Source organism: Salvia hispanica, chromosome 4, assembly GCF_023119035.1.
Source record: "Salvia hispanica cultivar TCC Black 2014 chromosome 4, UniMelb_Shisp_WGS_1.0, whole genome shotgun sequence".
Taxonomy (NCBI): Eukaryota; Viridiplantae; Streptophyta; class Magnoliopsida; order Lamiales; family Lamiaceae; genus Salvia; species Salvia hispanica.
The window spans coordinates 24,341,057-24,358,280 of record NC_062968.1 but is presented as its reverse complement, the minus strand read 5'-3'; the positions used below and the strand labels follow the sequence as shown (position 1 = coordinate 24,358,280).

Sequence of the window (17,224 nt, the reverse complement as noted above, 5' to 3'; positions counted from 1 at the left end):
TTATAATTTTATCAATGGAGTAATTTCTAGAATTTAATTATGTAATTTTTTTTTCTAATATTTTGTTAATGCACTTTCTAGTTTTTTATTGTGTCTATTAAATTATGCTTATGCAATCCGTGAATAGCGAATGAATGAAATGGTTAAGGGATAGGATTGTGGATGACCTAAGAAAGAGACTTCTCCCACGAAAATGAGCCCAGATAAAGACCCTTATCTTGCTTTAATAAGATATCTATCAAATGCTACATAAAAATATTTAGAACTTAAAAGTCTCATGTGAACTTTATTGTAAACATTAAACATGTAATTGACCATTCATTTTTCCTATTCTCACATCTTTCTTCCCAAACCCCAAAACCTATTATGTTCCTTTCTCTCTATAGAGATAGAGATAGAAGAAAAAGTGGGGTGGATATAGAGATGGTGGTGGGCGAGGGTGTTAATAATGACACAAGCAAGAGCAATAGGGTTTTATCATCAGAAACGAGGACTTCACAATCATCATTCTTTCCTTCTAAATAGAGTATACCCCAAAGAATGAACCATCTAATCTGATTTAATCACTCATATATTATATCCCTCTCTCTCACTACCACTCCCATTAATTATACCCTCTCTCTCATTTACTGTGCCTCACCTCTCTTCTTAAATAGAGCCACCAACTACTCCTTTTCTCCATCTCTTTCCCCATCTACTACTTCTCTCTCTCTCTCTTGTGTGTGTGAGAAAGAGAGAGGGAGGTTGAGGGTTTTGTTAAGGGCAAATTCATGGAGGGCTTATCAAAGGGTTTCTAACAGAGCTTATTGGCATTCTGTCCACCTCCTCCTATCATTTTTTGAGAAAAAAACATTACATAATGTGAAAATTATATATAAAAAATTGTTAGTTAGAGGAGGTGGGCATACTGCCAACTGATCTATGTTGGTTTCACTTTGTAAAACCCTCATGAATAATTTTCCACAACTGTCTCAAAATCAAGGTATGTTTGATCTCAAATTTTGTTATTTATTTATTTTATTGTAGTGGCTATAATAATGGCTTGTTACAAGTCATGAACCCTATATTTATATTTCATTTTGTTTGTGAAAGTGTTTCAAGAGTGCTGACTGATTCAGTTTTTGTTGAATTTGTTTAGGTTTTGTTGGAATCTCTATGTGAAAATCCAATCAAAGGCAGATGAATATATATGGAGGCCTATTATCGTTCATTAATTTCCTCTAATGGTTTTTGTGTTTGTTTTCTACAAAACTGAATATTCTAAAAACATCAAGAAATATTTTTGAGTACAGAAATGTGATTGCAGGAAGGACGTTGATGAAGATTTTGCCCTTTTCCGGAAAATAAAAGTTAAACATGGAAAAAGCTTATGCAAATTACACAGAGTGGTAGGGCAAAAAGGAAGAATATATTTTTAGTGCTTTTGGTTTTACAGTGGTTTTAATGTAGGCTCATGATTGATTTTTCTGACAATTTAGATAAAATAATCGTAGCATTTAAGGCGTTTTAATTTGTATAGGTTATTAATCTTCTCAAATACTACATGGCTAGTTCAAGATCATTTGACATCCATTTTTAAATTTCAAATTTTAAAATATTCATTAATTTCAGAAGTAGTATCTTCTTGTTTAATGTGGATTTGAGACCAATATAAACTATTATTGCACTTGTTATATGTGAATGCATGTTAATTGGGTGTTACTTCAGTTGATTAATTTTTTTGAGCCTGATGTTCTGAGGAAGTAATTAATGTTTTTAATTTTATATATCTGTATTTTCAGTTTACGTGTAGGGAAAGAATTTCTTGTTTAATGTAAATTTGAATAAGACAAGGACTAGAAATTTTTCTTGGATTATTTCGAGTATTGGCAAAAAAAAATGGCAGGGATGTAATTCAAAATAATTCTCAAAATTGTGTTTCATGTAAATAGTTTTGTAAATAATCTTACATAAAAAAGGGAATAGATAAAGGATTAAGAAGTAGCTAGTAGTAGGAAATTGGATTTAGAAAATAAATATTTGTACATTCCTTAAAGGAAATTGTTTTTTCCAAGGAAAGAATTTTACTCGAATTAAAAAGTTCACCCCATATAATCTTTCAAAATTATTCCACTTTATTTTTCAGCATGTTTATTTTACCTATATGATTTGCATATAATTATATTATATCCGTAATGAACTTTACCTGGTGTATTAGTGTATATATGTAATTATTTCCAAAAATATTTTTTCAATCTCAACCCCATGAAGTTCAATTATTTTGTCGAGTTATCAGTGGCTGAAATCATTTTAAGTGAGTTTGGAAGAGGTAAAAAATTTCTTTATTGGTTAAATAGATGATAGAAATAGAATCCACTCTATCAAATCATTAGGGCTTCTGTTGTTCCGATTTTTTCCATAAGCACGCACGCAGCTTTTATTCATATTTAAACCTTCTCTGTCAACTCATAATAACTTTCCCCTTAAATGTGGAGCCAAATCTCTAATCATATATACACCTACCCCTTATTAATATCGTATATATATTGATCGTTACCATTTTCATTATTTATGCACAATAATGATGATTTTAGATAAAGCATTCATTTCAAACTGAAGTGTGGCCCTTGATTTCATTCTTGATATATAATGTCTTTTTTTCATTTCGACCGTTATCATATAGTATAGATTAAAAATCAAATTTTGTCATATCTTAATAATTATTTTTATCAATATCTTGTTCGGGTGTTAGGAATTATATATTCAAGGTTATTAAATTGACACAAAACATATTTTCACATGCAATTTCATGTGGCTACAGCCTACAAAGTTAACTTATTTTATTTGCCAATTGCTCGTGTAATTAAATGTGGCTTAATTATTTGTTTATTCAACAGTATTATTCAGAACTAATGATCAATTAATGCATGAACTTTCACCTATTTTATGTTAGCATAATATCTGAAACGTTGCAGTAATGTGACATTTCAGTTTTAGTTGGCAATTTTATGGTTATGATTATGAAGAATGACTATCTCTATCTCTTCATTGTGGTCCACAATTTGAATTTTCTCTTGGTTTGTTACATTCATCACATTAAAAAATTAGGTAGTTATAGTTTGTTTTATAATTAAGAACAGCTGTGCAGTGAGAATTTCCGCAATTAAAGGTCGTTCCAGGTCTCAAACACACTAATACTAATTTACACGCCATGTATATATGATTTACAAGCTATTATGAATTTACCTAAACCACGCCAAAATAACGGGGGGAATAATCTAGTACTTGCAAATCTTGAACATATCAATACTATCAACGAAGTGTGAGTCACGCGTCATGTATGTTTTGCAAGCTATTACACACGAACGTGATTTTACCGAAACTATGCCGAAATAATGGGTTAAAGCAAACATTTGCCATGGCGTAAACGGACCAACTTTCCCTAACAAGGCAAAGCAATTTACAAGCTAGCAAGTGTAGCCATTTTCCATTCTTATATATAAATTCTGATGAAACATCATTCAATTGAGTAAGATGTTTGCAAAATCCATTTCTAATAATCCTACCAATTAAAGCCCCCATGACTTTTGCTCATTAAATGTCTCAACAACTCACTACATAATATTCTTTCATGAAAAATACAACACATCATCTTCTTATCAAGTAAAAATAGCTTCAAATAAACAAACATGCCAACTTCAACCATGATGATGCGTGGTCTATTTTTTTTTTTTTTGATATATATAAAATTCGACTTACAAATATTTTGGTAGTATATAAAGTCTTTGTGAAATTTATAAAATCACCACTTTACCATGTTAGTTAGTATGCGTTATATCAAGAATTGCACAAATATACGATAAACAGAAGCAAACGAACAACACACATCATGGAAAGTTATCGTAATAACTAGACTTCGATTACCTAGGTCGATCTCAAAATTATCTATAACCGTGGATTACAAACTATAACGATCGTCACTTCTAATCCGTTGATTCAGATTCACAAAATATCGAGGAAAAAAAAATTATAAAAAGAGAGCGAAATTCTGTTAATTCTAAGCACGAAGGGAATACATAGAGAAATTCCATTCGGATTACAAACTATAGCCATCACTGTGTCTAATCTGTTGGCTTTGTGAACGGCGTAATCTACTGGGCCGCTGCGTTACAGGGACTGAGTAACGGAACGGAGACCCTACGAGCGATGATGATGATGAGAATGAGCTTTGATTCGAGAAGAATTTCTGGTTATACAGATCATGGTGAGCACCCACTGATCCTCTGCGGCTGAGCATGGCGTGTGACTCTGCCAGAGCGCGTTGTCTGGTGGCATCGTCTACGTACAGAAGATCATCGATCCTTGCCAACAAGTTGAAGGCTATGCTCTCCAGCACCCTCGAGTAGCTTTCAAGAATCGACTGCCCAACATCCTTCATCATAGCAATAAGCAGAGCCATTTGAATCATTACTCGGACAAATTCAACATGTGTTTAATGCATCGGATTCATAACACGAAATCCTTACCATGTTATATTGAATCTTGTTCGTGTCGAGAGATGTCTGAGGGAGGCCGGGGAAGTGGAGCTTTAAGTTCTTGAGGAGCGTTTCAGCGCGATGAGCAAAGAGTTTGCTCTTTTCAGCATCACCTGTGGGGCCCTTCACCGTGCTTCCCCAGAATAAGCTCGTTTTCGAGTGGTTTAGCTTCTTCTTCTTATTCTTCTTCTGATATCTCAGCTTCCAGAAGTGAATGGCGGCCTCAAGCCTATTTGCTACTTCCATAGTAGTATATTCTGATGAAAGATCGAAGTAGCTAAGAAGACGATCCGGGGAGAACTGATCTGCAGTTATGTAACGGTATAAGACATCGCCTAAACACGCCTTGTCTGTCTGACAAATAGAACAAACAGTAGATCAGTAAACAGCAACATAAGATTCAACAGAGGATTCAGCAATGCATAACTAACAAATCGAGTTTAGATAGTAGCCGAAGAGACATAAATGAGATACCTTAGGCAAGCTGTCGAGGTAGACTTGTGGCACTTCCATATCTGAAAGAACACTGCCATTGATCGCGAGAGCAGCTTTGAATATCTGCTGCGTGCATTCCTTGCACTGCTGCAAAACCATTCTTGACTCATCCGAAAGACCATTTGCCGGAACCTTTGGGAAAGGCAGCCACCATTTTTCCTCGAGTGTTGTGGAAGGCCTACTTGAAGGTGGCGAACTTTGATATGGTTTGATGTGTTCAGCATCACCAACGATGATACCTCGATCAACATAACGAAACTCAGTGTCGTGAAACCTGTCTAAAATGCTGATCAACATCCCGTCTAGCTTCTTGAGCGCTGGAAGGTTCAGGTACAGGTCGGATCTCTGCTGAGTCACCATGATCTCGAAGCTCCCACCACCAGGGAATTCTTGAACAGACGGAATAAGCTCAACAATGGAGTCGCTAACGCACAAAAGCCACTCCATCTCTCGCTGCCACATTGATCTCCTCTGTGGAGCCAGTGGCTCCAACTTCCAGAGCTCTCCAAATACACTAGCTGTAGATTTACAACGAACGAGTGTAAAGAGTAGATACAACGAAACCATCACACGAACCACATTGTGAAATCGAGTTAGTGAAATGTACTGACCAGCAAGATTAGTGATTGCGTTGGAGATTGCTAGAGCACTGCTTACTCCCTTCCCTCCACCAGACATGTCCTCACCGAGTAACAACTTTGCGAACCGTTCCTTCATGAATTCAACCTCTGTAACCATTCAATCAGGAAAGACTTAGCTAATCCACAGATCAAATCATCATAATTTTCTATCCCAAACCAAAATCAAGACCAAACTGTTTCACACTGCTCATTTTCTAATCGATTCTTCCTCGAGAAGAGACAAAGATCTAGCTTCAAACATTTTGCATATCGACATTGTAAATCTAACTAAAACCTAAACAGCAAACAAACATTTTCCTCGAAGAAGATGATATATGGACGAATTCCACACAATTCTTCATGTATAACACTACAATTATACGTACAATCGACGATTCCATCAATTAATCAATTCAACAATCAAATCAACTAAAAACCTAAAGTGAATCGGAAGCTGAAAACTCACCGGAAAGCTCAGGCGGCTCAGGCTTATCCGTATCCCGCTTCTCCGCCGCATAGACGACGTGTCTACCCCCGACAACCGGCAGCATGATCGGCGGCGGCGTCAAACACTCGGAAGCCAAATCGCGGCGGCGATCGGAAGAAAACGTGGCGGCACTGGAAGTGGAGCTCTCCGACTCACTGACGTCGGCGTCATCGAAACGGCGCGATTGCAGGTCCTCGAACTCTTCATCCGACGGAGAAACGACGCTATCAGTATCAGCCATTTCACAAAGCAAAATTCACCGATCTTCTTAAGCAGTCGAAATTGGGGGAAATGTGGCCAATGCTAAGCTTCAACGGCACAATTTCGACAGCGGCGTGGAGAGCGCATAAAAAAGCAAGTGCGTGTTAGTGTGTGAGAGAGAAAAGTAGAGAGCGAGAGGAAGAGGAGGAGGAGGAGGAGCCCCACCGTTACATGGTGGAGCTCGACTTTATACCGCCATTGTCGTCTCTTTAATTTCTTTCTCTTTTTCTTTTATTTTTTTTTCTTTTTAAGGGAATTAACTGAAATTGTTGTTGACTAAGATTACGGTTTTAGTCAAACATGCTAATGACTTTATATTTTGGGATAAATTCCTTGTTTTGCCACACAAAATTTCTTATTACTATATCTATCCATTATCCATCATTTTAATAATGAATACCATCTTTTGCCATACAATATTTCTTTTTTTAAATATTACTTAATCTATCCACTATGAATAATTTAAATAATGAAGAATAGGAGTTTTAATCAAAGTTAATAGTTTTAGCAATGAATAATAGTATGAATTTTAATAAAAATTAATTAAGTATGAGAAAAATAGAAAGAAAGATTAGTTAATACTATTAGTGTGAGTGAAGAAAAAAGCCCACTTCATTAAGATTTGAGAAATATAATTAATTGAAAATTGGAAAACATAACTATTGATTGTGGTATTAACAATACAATCTTCGTCCAAAACTCTAATGGAGTTATATCTTTTTTATTTCATTTTGATCCTTCTAAAAAATTTAATCCATTTTCATTTTCATTTTCAATGATATTGCCCTCCACTTTCATTTTTTAGGTTCTCTTTTAACTTTACTCGTAATTTTATTAATCAGATAATGTTTCACTCCAAGAATATTATTCTAATACTGTTTTATACCATATAGCACAACACTATCATTTATAATCACCATTTAATTTATTAACTCAAAACCAAAGCAAAAAAATTATAGATAAAATTTAATCTATTGAATAATCAACTTTAATAAGGGCATCCGCAAATGGGGCGGACGATGCATCGTCCGTCGCATCGTCCGCCACTGCATCATCGTGGACGATGGGTAACCCATCGTCCGCGGACGATGCGCAGAGGATACCCATCGTCCGTCGCATCGTCCGCCACTGTGGACGAGGCGGACGATGGGTCACGGACGATGCGACGCGGTTTAGTTTTATTCCTCTTTCACTTCATTTTTCTCACTTCACTCTCATCAAATTCACTACATTTTCAAGCAAAATGGATTCCGGAGATTATCCGAATAGTCCGATGTTCGGTGGTGCACGATGGCCGGGTACAGAACCCGACGAATACCGGCCATTCGACACCAACGCCGAGTACGATCCCGACTTTTCCACCGACTCATACGGGCTGTCCGACATGGAACCGTCTCCAAACCGCCCCTCCGCTGCCGCCGCCGCTTCTGGGTCCGCCTCCAATAAGAAGCCGACCAAGGCACGAGCCCAGAAGTTGCCTACAACGGAGGTATGTGAAGAGTTCGCCCCGGGAAGGACGAACTACTCCGACCCCGAATCCATCGTCTTGACGAGATGTTGGATTGATGTTTCGGAGGATCCGGTGTACGCCAACAACCAGAGGTGACTGCGTATTGGGAGCGCATCGCCGAGAAATACAACGCGGCCAAGCCTACGAACGCGCACAAGCACCGGGATCAAATAAAGAAGCAGGTAAATTTGTTCGTGGCGGAGTACGAGAAGTACGAGAGGGAGCAGGCCAGTGGCGAGAGTCTCGCGGATGTGCGGGACAAAGCGATGCAGTCGTACTTTTCATTGTACGACGATTTCAAGCACTACCAGTCCTGGGTGCTCTTGAGGGACAAGCAGAAGTTCGTTGGTGGTGTGATTCCCCAATCGACGGCGGCGAGGAGGAGGACGTCGAAGCGCACCTTCAATGATTATACAAGTAGCGATAGCGGCGCGTCTCCGATGGACCTCAACAGTCCGGTGTTCTAGGATGAGAGTTCCGGCACACCGATGTCCTCCCGGCGTCCCCCTGGCGTCAAGGCTGCCAAGGGCAAGGGCAAGGCCACATCAACCTCCGTCGCGCCGCCTGACCAGGCCCCGTCGCCGACCCCGAGTTCGACGCCATCCGCGACTTCGACTGCGGCCCATGCGTACGCGGATTTGGCGGCCTCCTCCGACTACCGGACGTTGTTGGACGCGCACACCACCCTCATGCAGGCGACCAACCCGGCTCAAATCGAGGGGATCCAGCGGATGATCGATGGTCTCAGCCGCAAGTTGGGACTTCTCTAGACTAGCCTCCTTTTTTTGTATTTAGTGCTTTTTTTATTTCTTATTTTGTAACTTTTTTTTAATTAAGTAAAATTAGAATTTCCCTTTAATTGTGTTGTTTTTATTTGTTTATTATTTTTATTTACATTTGCAAACATAAAAATATAAATACAAAATAGTAAAATGCTTAGGGCGTCGCTTAGAGCGGACTATAGTCCACCCCACTGCAGGTGGAATAGGAGGAGGATAAAATGCTGATGTGGCGGTGCATAGGGCGTCGCTTAGGACGTTCCATTGTGGATGCCCTAAGTTCTAGTATCAACAAAATTTAAAATTTGAAAGCTCTGAAAAGCAACATTGATGTAGCACTTCAGCACTATCTTTGTTGTAGATGAAATTATTGCCAACTTTAGGTGAAATTTTGATATGCAAAACTAAATGCATATTCATAGTCTCAGCCATTATCAAAAAGCATCTAAATTTGTCAATGAAGTTCTTGCACGAATTGTGTAACGGTTCATTTATTATCTTTGGGTAAATAAGATCACATAATATAGAAGAAGATATTAATTCAAGAAAAAGGGACAAATGGTAACACCGCACATAAATATAGTTGGGCTACTAAACCTAACTAAACATAAACATACCCTAAAATGAGAGTTTTTACGAATCATGGGCTGATTAACTAATTTAATTGGGGGAAATGTGTTGAATTGAATAGCACATAATTCTGACTGCGTAGGTTTTCAAAAAGAAAAAGAATAATTAATTAGTCTATAACTAATTGGTAGTATTTACAATAGCGTTCTACCAATGGCCACGAACATTTGTTGAACATTTTGAAGTACTATATTATTTTTTCGCAAATTTCAAAATTAATACTATACATAATCATAAACATATATTTTACATATCGATGATTGATTCCAACTACATTTAAATGTTTAAATATGGACGATTGAATTACATACAATTGTTTATGATTTAATTAATTAAGGCTTCAATTTTTGACTGATTGAGGCTTAAATTGAAGTTTGCATCATCAACTAAATGTCATCTAATCGGCCATATTTCGTATCATTAAATGAATGTCACTCAATTGCCCGCATCCTTTAATCTACACCGGAATATGTCATCGATGTGTAATTAACATCTCAACATAAGTTCATGATACTTATTATATACCAACTTCTAAATTTGTGTAAAAAATCAATATTTCCAAAAATTACATGATATTAGGCGCTATAATCCTTTTTTATTTGAGGAGAGATTTTACAAATTCATCAATGTAATGCAATTATTATAATTTATATCATCAAATTTTGAATTGCATAGTAATCAAGTACCAATATAATTTAGTACTGTGTTTGTTGAAAGTTTGTGGATTCAATCATAGAGAAGAAATTATTGTTTGAAAATTAACCCAAACAAAAAGGAAATTTCAATTACAAAAAGTATTAACTGAATGACAAAGTAATAATACTACTCTCACCTACAACGGAATTAATATTGTACTCCATTATATACAGGTGTAACAAACATATACATAAAGCATTTAATTTAAATTCAGAAATAAACACACATTACACCAAATAATATCAAATATTCTGCACTCAATGAATAGTGCATTATTGCAAATTTAATTTGTGGAGCCATTGCCTATTGGAAGGTTGATTTTAGTGTACCAAGAATTTAATTTTTGAAGCCACCATGATCACTAAGAATTTAAAGTGCCATTGAATTTCTGAATTATTATTTTATTATAACAGAGGGTTTGTTGCAAAGTAATTGAGGGCAGTTATAAAATTTAAGCACTCATCAATATTTTAGATCCCAGCATTATATTTTTGTTGATGCGCTATTTAATTGATTGTAGGGTTCTTCTATATATGTTAGCAAAATGCCATCAATGCGTACCAATAGAATTGAAATATTTATTGATCGATAATATATTGAAAGGGAATGATATACTACTCCATACTAGGAATGTTGTAATTTTTTGGGCTATAAATTCTTAATTATTATTGTTGTAATCTTTCTCTTGATGATTTTATATTTGTGATAAATAAACACACCCATGTGTCATTTAAACTAGAAAATAATATGCAACTCTTGGAGAATTAAAAATCACATTTTTCCTAAATGATTATTGGTTTTTATTTGTACATAGAGAACTCACTCATTTTTAGGATGCCGTCTTATCATATTTTCACAAGATGACATGAAATAGTTATCTAAAGGCCCCGTTTGATAGGCCGGATTAGCCAAGATAAGGCCTTTGACTATTGGTATCAAAGCGAGGCTACGTTTGGGGAGGGCCCGAGGTAGAAAGCCCTCAAAATCACGGTTTTGGGCTGATCGCGATAGCCAAGCTAGTTCACACATTAAACCAAGGAAAGGACTTCATAAAAAGTCCCAATAAAATAGAACCAAAATTGAATGTTTACGTTTGAAATGAAAAAAAGAGAGTCTGAAATGAAAGTTTGGCACAAAGAAGCATTACTCAGGCTTGGAAGCAATCCATCTTCACATCTGTGACATCAAGTTGCAATATTTCTGCTCTGCATCCTAGGATCGAACCGACACTGAAAAAATAGTGTAAAATGGGTGAAATGAACTGATGTTGGGATCTGTCGAACAACTTGAAATTCGATATAATACTAAATTTTTAGAGTAGCTATTGAGGTTTCAGACATTATACGTATCCAACCAAGTACTAAGATAGTAGAAAGAAACACTGGTCTGGAGATTTAAGACGAGCGAATCCAGCTAAAATCTAAGATATAGATGATGACTACATAAAAGTGGTTTCATACTTGGGATATGTACGTCCGAGATCTCCATGAACGAATTCCTTGATGTAAGTTCCAGCCTGGCCGCAGATAAAAGCATCAACTTATCAGCTTTTTTTCCCGAAAATTCAAGAAAAAGAAAGATGCAAATTTCTACTATAATTATCACTGTAATGGGATAAGTCAATCTTACACCAGTGTAAGAGATTACTTAACCTGAGTGCACAAGTGCAAAAGAAAATATTGAGAACTACCAGCTATCTTCTCTATTTTCATCCTGAAATATGAGATAAATGTAAATAAATCTGCAAAGGAGAAGTATAGTGAAACATTTATGTAAAAATATTCTTACCAATGTATGATTTTTTCACGTTCTAGTGGACTTCGACGATGGAGGACTCTCACTGGTGTTTTCTGCAAAACTTTCTGCACAAGAAAATGGAACAGCTAACCAGCTGTTTTGCCAAAGAACAAGCTCGAGAATAAAAACAAAAAACGACGTAGATAATAAAGCAAACCAGATCCGTGAACGATGATAACTTTTGCTCATCTTCATTTTCAAAGGGGCGAGAAATCCACACCAGTGCAACATACTGTTTCTGCAAATACAAATTGAAACCTTTTAGGACTACTGGTCATTGCGAGTCTACCGCCCAACTATTAAAAGCTAAAGGTATACCTGCTTTTCTGCTTCTCCTTCACGCATCAGTTCCCAACCCTGACTACCCAAAAACCTAAGATTCTTCACTTGCACCTGCACAAGCCAGTACGTTTTTCTTCATAATTCATTACATGTATGATGAGCAGGAAATACATGATCAACTTTACTAGGGCATACAAGTTTGCTTTCCAAGCTATTTATCTTCGTTTCAATCTCCTTTATCAACAGATCAGAAGGGAATTGGCGTGCATTTAGGATCTCAACCAGAAAAGGTCGCCCAGTACCCAGCATGCGCACCTGCGTAGATATTTACTACATGCATGTAAGAGAGCTACAAAAGAGAGGGGCAGATGTTCAAATAAGAACTGCCAACTATTAGTGGTGATGATAAGATTGAGTTCTCTACATCAATGTCTTCTCTCCCGGCAGCATGGAACTTGTACTTGTCACCCTGGCAGATGGGGAGGATGTTGCTACCAACGATTTCCTGCAAAACAAGGAAAAAATTTATGTGTCTAGTCTAGATAGTCCAAAATAATCCCCAAATTTCAATCTTGAAGCTTCTTCACCTCAACAGATGCTTCACCCATTCGTTCATCATCTATAATCCAGCGTGACTGGCTGACATTTCTAGAGTACTGTATCAAAATGAGTAATAGCATAATTCAGGGAATTTTCGCCCAGGTTAACCCAAACTGAATAGACCTTTTAACAATAGCGAACATTATGAATAAGGTGGACTGCAGATATGACAAATAAGCATCTAAGTCAACTAAATCCTAGAATGATCTATCACAAAAGATCTCCAAATACCTCCCCACCCCACATCTTCAAAAGAAAACGTTGACCTTTGTAATACATGGACGCTATTTTATGCAAGTAATGCTTATACTAATTGAACTTGATATGATAGAGCTTATTCATATGGGTTTATATGCTGGTCAACTTAATAGATTTAATGAGCAAAATCTTACATTTGTAACTATCACTGTTCCTGCTCAAAAAATTCATATTCAGTGAAATAATGAAAAGTGTAGAATAACGCCAAAGTGCCACCAACCCATCATTATAGATGAATCTCAAATGGCATAAGAAAATGAACCCAAGGCTTTTAATGATCAAAAGATTGACTGTCATCAGAATTCAGCATCATACATATTATGTTTGTGATAAAGTTGTTGCACCTTAAGATATCTCCCACCAACATAGACAGAAGTCTTATAGCATTGAAAAACCAAGGAGCAGCACCCATTTCCATTGACCTGAAAATAAATCATCACCCATAAAGCGTTGAAATTTGAAATTCAGTAGGCGTGGCAGTAAATAAAATAAAGAACTTAAGCTCCTTATACAGGATAAGTTGGAAAAGAAGGAAAGAAGGAAACAAGAAATCAGGACTCACACACACCTTCTCTAGTGGGAATTTTGACAAACCCGCCTGATCACCTTTGCACCCATTTGAAGATTTGGAAGTGAGGTCATGGCTTTCAACCTTTTGCAAGTCGGAAGAGTTCTTCAAGGTATCAGTGTCATCTGTCAATTTAACAGGAAGAACATATATAATGTGCAGAATCCAAGACAAAATATTTCACACGACCATATTCACTGCTATGATGATTCAATGCCTATTCTACAACTATAGTGCTCAGTTTAACATATGGCATAATAAAGAGCGTTCTCCGAAGCATTTATTGAGTAAATACTTCACAAGTAGTAATTGATAATGCAAAAGGGACCAACCTTTTAATAAGCATATGCTAAATACGTTTAATACTACAGTGTTATAATTTCAATCACATATACAAGTTCAGATTATTATGACTCTGCTAGTGCACCGGGATGATATTTGCACTACTGCGTTGAGGATATAACTGGAAGGAGAAAGGAAAGTGACTTGCCTATTTTCCTCCTCTTATAGCAGCCATTGCTCTCACTAATGGGCTCTTTCTCGGATAGTGCATCAGAAAGTGTGTATGTTAATTGAACTCGGAACGAATTCTCATTACATTTTACATCCTGCAATAGTCACCAAAATATAAACAGTATACTGGGATAACTACGAAAGAACCAACAGAGCGCCAAATGCAAAATAAGATTTAAAACACCACTAAGGAAAGACTCAAATAATACCAACAACTTCTCCAAGGGATTTGTAATTGACAATTTCAAGAAATCTTTCACTGTAATGCCTGAAGATGGGAACTTTTCTGTGAACCAAGATTCAGAACTATACTTCTCTTTTATATATGACCTGAAAACGAGCAATCCATGGTTACTTTTACATGAATTATATCTTTAACAATACAAAGATTTTCCCAGCCATAATGATATTGCATATCCAAGAATCTAGATCACTAACCAAACTGCCTGCTCATTATCGACCACAACCGGGGGCAGGGACACTTGGAGACAGAAGCTATCAATTTGATAGCCCCCTTGGTTTACAGGGTCTGCAACTGCTGCAGCAAAATCGCAAGCATGACTCTTTTTCACCGAAATTCCATTGTCATCAATATATAGGAACTGCAAAATGCCTAGACAAACCCTGCAAACCTCCTGTAAATCTTGTTCTACGTTAACCATATCTTTACTTTCCCCAACACTACCATTAGCAGCTCCAGCATCACCATGCTCTGCCACTTCGCGAAGAATCACATCCAGAAGAGGTGTTGTAACCGAAGGACGAGAACATATATGCTCGTGTAGACCAAATTGCTTAAGTATACAGCGTGCACAAACCTGCATCAATAATGAGAGCTTTAGCATACAAATCATACATCATGTGCACCACCACTATGTAACAGTCAATCAATTTCGGGATCTAAAATTAGGTCAATTACAATTTCCAGTCCATATAATTGGATTGCATAGAGTGAATTTGGGAATAGTTTGTCTAATTTCTATAGAAGTATTTCCAATTGCAATAGCAAAGCGATCAATTACAAACTGCTGCGCTCTTGTGAACTAAATTGGAAATTAATAAAGCAGGAAAAATAATATAAATGGTGAGGGAAGAACTAACGCCATTGGACAGCAAGTCCTTGAGGACTGGCGGCGGCAGAGAGCGGGCGGCGCGGCGGAGGAACACTAGGTCGTCATTGTCAGTTCCAGCGGCGGAGCTAACGTGCGCGGTTGTGGTATCACTGTGAAGTGCGGCGCCGTTGCTGGCCATTTGATTCCGACTATAGGGAGACGGCGGTAGTTATTTCCCTCTGTAAATTTTGTAAACGAATTTTACCAAGTCAACAAGAGATCACCATTTTATATAGTACACGTCATATTTACTATTTTAGCCTCCTTAATTTCACAACTCCTAATATAAGAGCATCTTCAATGGTGCTTAGGCCAGCCATAGGTCAACCGCAATAAAAATAATTCAAAATATAATACATTTACGGAATTAAAATTGCGATATACGGAATTAAATTTACGACACATATACGGGAAAAATAATCCATTCCATTAAAAAAAAAGTACTAAGATTTTAAAAAAAAAGTACATATTTTTTTTAAAAAAAAAGGGCTTCAACAAACGAGCCCCGCCACTCTCTACTCCTCATCGCCGTCGCCGCTACCGCCACCCGTGGTATCCGAGCCCACGTCGGAACCCCCACCGTGACCTCGCGATCTCTAAATCAAGCACGCATGCTCTCGAGCATCTCGTAAAGAAACCTCTTCTCCGTGGGGTCAAGTGGCGTTCTTCCACTCTCGGAAGACCTGTAACATCCTGAGCCCGCGTTTGGTTACGCGAATGGAGAGTGTACTCGAGTGGGGCGGTGCGGGAGGGCGGAGGACTGGACCCGCGGGGCGATAGGGGGATCCGCCTCGCAAAACAGCCGCGCCCGTCGGGCTGCAACCGGGCGGGGGCGACCAGCGAATGAAGGAGGGGATGGAAACTCCTCAGCATCCGGGGGGAGGTCGTGGGACCGCACGGCCGCTACGGCCGTAGTCGCCGCTATAGTTCAGCCGCCGCTTTTTGGGCTAACCCAAATGGCGCACCCCGCCCGGAACTTCTCGGAGTCCCTTCAGCAACAAGAAGCACTCCTATAAGGTGAACTCCTTATACTTCCTCCCCGACAAGGGGACCTGACTCGCGGCTATCCTCCGGGCGTCGTCCCGCCTTGGACTCGTTGTTGTGATCCATCACTCGATGATGCTCTTGTACAGAAAGTTAGAGAGATAGAAAACTCGTTAAAACAAGTGGTGCAAATGAAAATGAAACGAAAATCGCGTTTATATATGATTTAAAAAAATAAAAAAAATATCGAAAATCGGCGCTGGCCGATCGCTCGCCGATCGGCCTCCACAATGGCGGCTAGCCGATCGGCTAAGCGCCTTCGGCCAGCGACGAGCGATCGGCCGGCCCACGCCGATCCGCTCGCCGAAATCGCCCTCGCCGATTGCAATGGTTCAGCTAGCCGATCGGCTAGCGCGACGAATCGGCTAGCCGGTCGCTAGCCGAGCATTGCGAATGCTCTAACAACTCTCTCACTATACATTTTTTATTTGAAATAAATTTTAATGGATAGTTAATAAAATAAAAAAGATAATTATTAGTAAATAATGTATCATATTATACTTTATTAGAGAAAAATAATTTCTAAAATTAAAAAGAGCGACTAAAAAAATAAAAGAATGCGTACTCGATAAAAAGTTAGGAGATTTTAATTACGAAGTATGATTTACAGTTAGAATAAATATAGTACTAGTAGTACGATTTTTGCCCCCTTAATGTACGATGCGAAACGTGAACTCGAGGATTGAGGTGAAAACAGAGCTAAGATGTAAAAATCATTGCAAGTCCAGACGCATCTAACCAAGTCGCTGAGTCGGGCAACATCATTGCAAGTCCAGACGCATCTAACCAAGTCGCTGAGTCGGGCAACATCATTGCAAGTCCAGACGCATCTAACCAAGTCGCTGAGTCGGGCAACCTGTCGTACGCACGACTAGGCTGCAATTGGCCAGTTCACACAAACATGTTTTAAATCAGTTTTTCGAGGCAGTTTTTGGCATTCTTCCACGGTGAGACAGAAAGAAAACCCAATGAAGAAAAAAGAGGAAGGAGAAGGAAGACTACTCCGGCCAAATCCCATCCAACCAGAGACAGATAGAGTACTAAATTAGGAATAAGAC

At 38.1% G+C, this 17,224-nt stretch overlaps 2 protein-coding genes and 1 long non-coding RNA gene across 3 annotated transcripts; 1 reads left to right on the top strand and 2 right to left on the bottom strand.

Moving 5' to 3' along the window:
* Positions 1-655: 655 nt before the first annotated feature.
* On the top strand, positions 656-1,599 carry LOC125185702. The gene is made up of 3 exons (XR_007170214.1): positions 656-982; positions 1,139-1,226; positions 1,307-1,599. It is a non-coding gene; the product is annotated as an uncharacterized LOC125185702 (long non-coding RNA).
* Positions 1,600-3,899: 2,300 nt separating this feature from the next.
* LOC125218369 (rop guanine nucleotide exchange factor 1-like) lies at positions 3,900-6,648 on the bottom strand. Its single transcript, XM_048120023.1, has 5 exons — positions 6,096-6,648; positions 5,621-5,737; positions 4,989-5,527; positions 4,506-4,868; positions 3,900-4,411 (listed from the first exon to the last, which is right to left on the bottom strand). Exons 1-5 carry the CDS (start codon positions 6,355-6,357, stop codon positions 4,076-4,078), a joined length of 1,617 nt encoding a protein of 538 aa, XP_047975980.1. The 5' UTR covers positions 6,358-6,648; the 3' UTR covers positions 3,900-4,075.
* A 4,372-nt stretch (positions 6,649-11,020) lies between these two features.
* LOC125218914 (tRNA pseudouridine synthase Pus10-like) lies at positions 11,021-15,321 on the bottom strand. The gene is made up of 15 exons (XM_048120717.1): positions 15,112-15,321; positions 14,449-14,828; positions 14,220-14,340; positions 13,988-14,105; positions 13,498-13,622; positions 13,274-13,351; positions 12,659-12,727; positions 12,496-12,576; positions 12,267-12,386; positions 12,108-12,182; positions 11,947-12,027; positions 11,781-11,854; positions 11,645-11,705; positions 11,453-11,508; positions 11,021-11,221 (listed from the first exon to the last, which is right to left on the bottom strand). Exons 1-15 carry the CDS (start codon positions 15,259-15,261, stop codon positions 11,140-11,142), a joined length of 1,671 nt encoding a protein of 556 aa, XP_047976674.1. The 5' UTR covers positions 15,262-15,321; the 3' UTR covers positions 11,021-11,139.
* Positions 15,322-17,224: the final 1,903 nt, after the last annotated feature.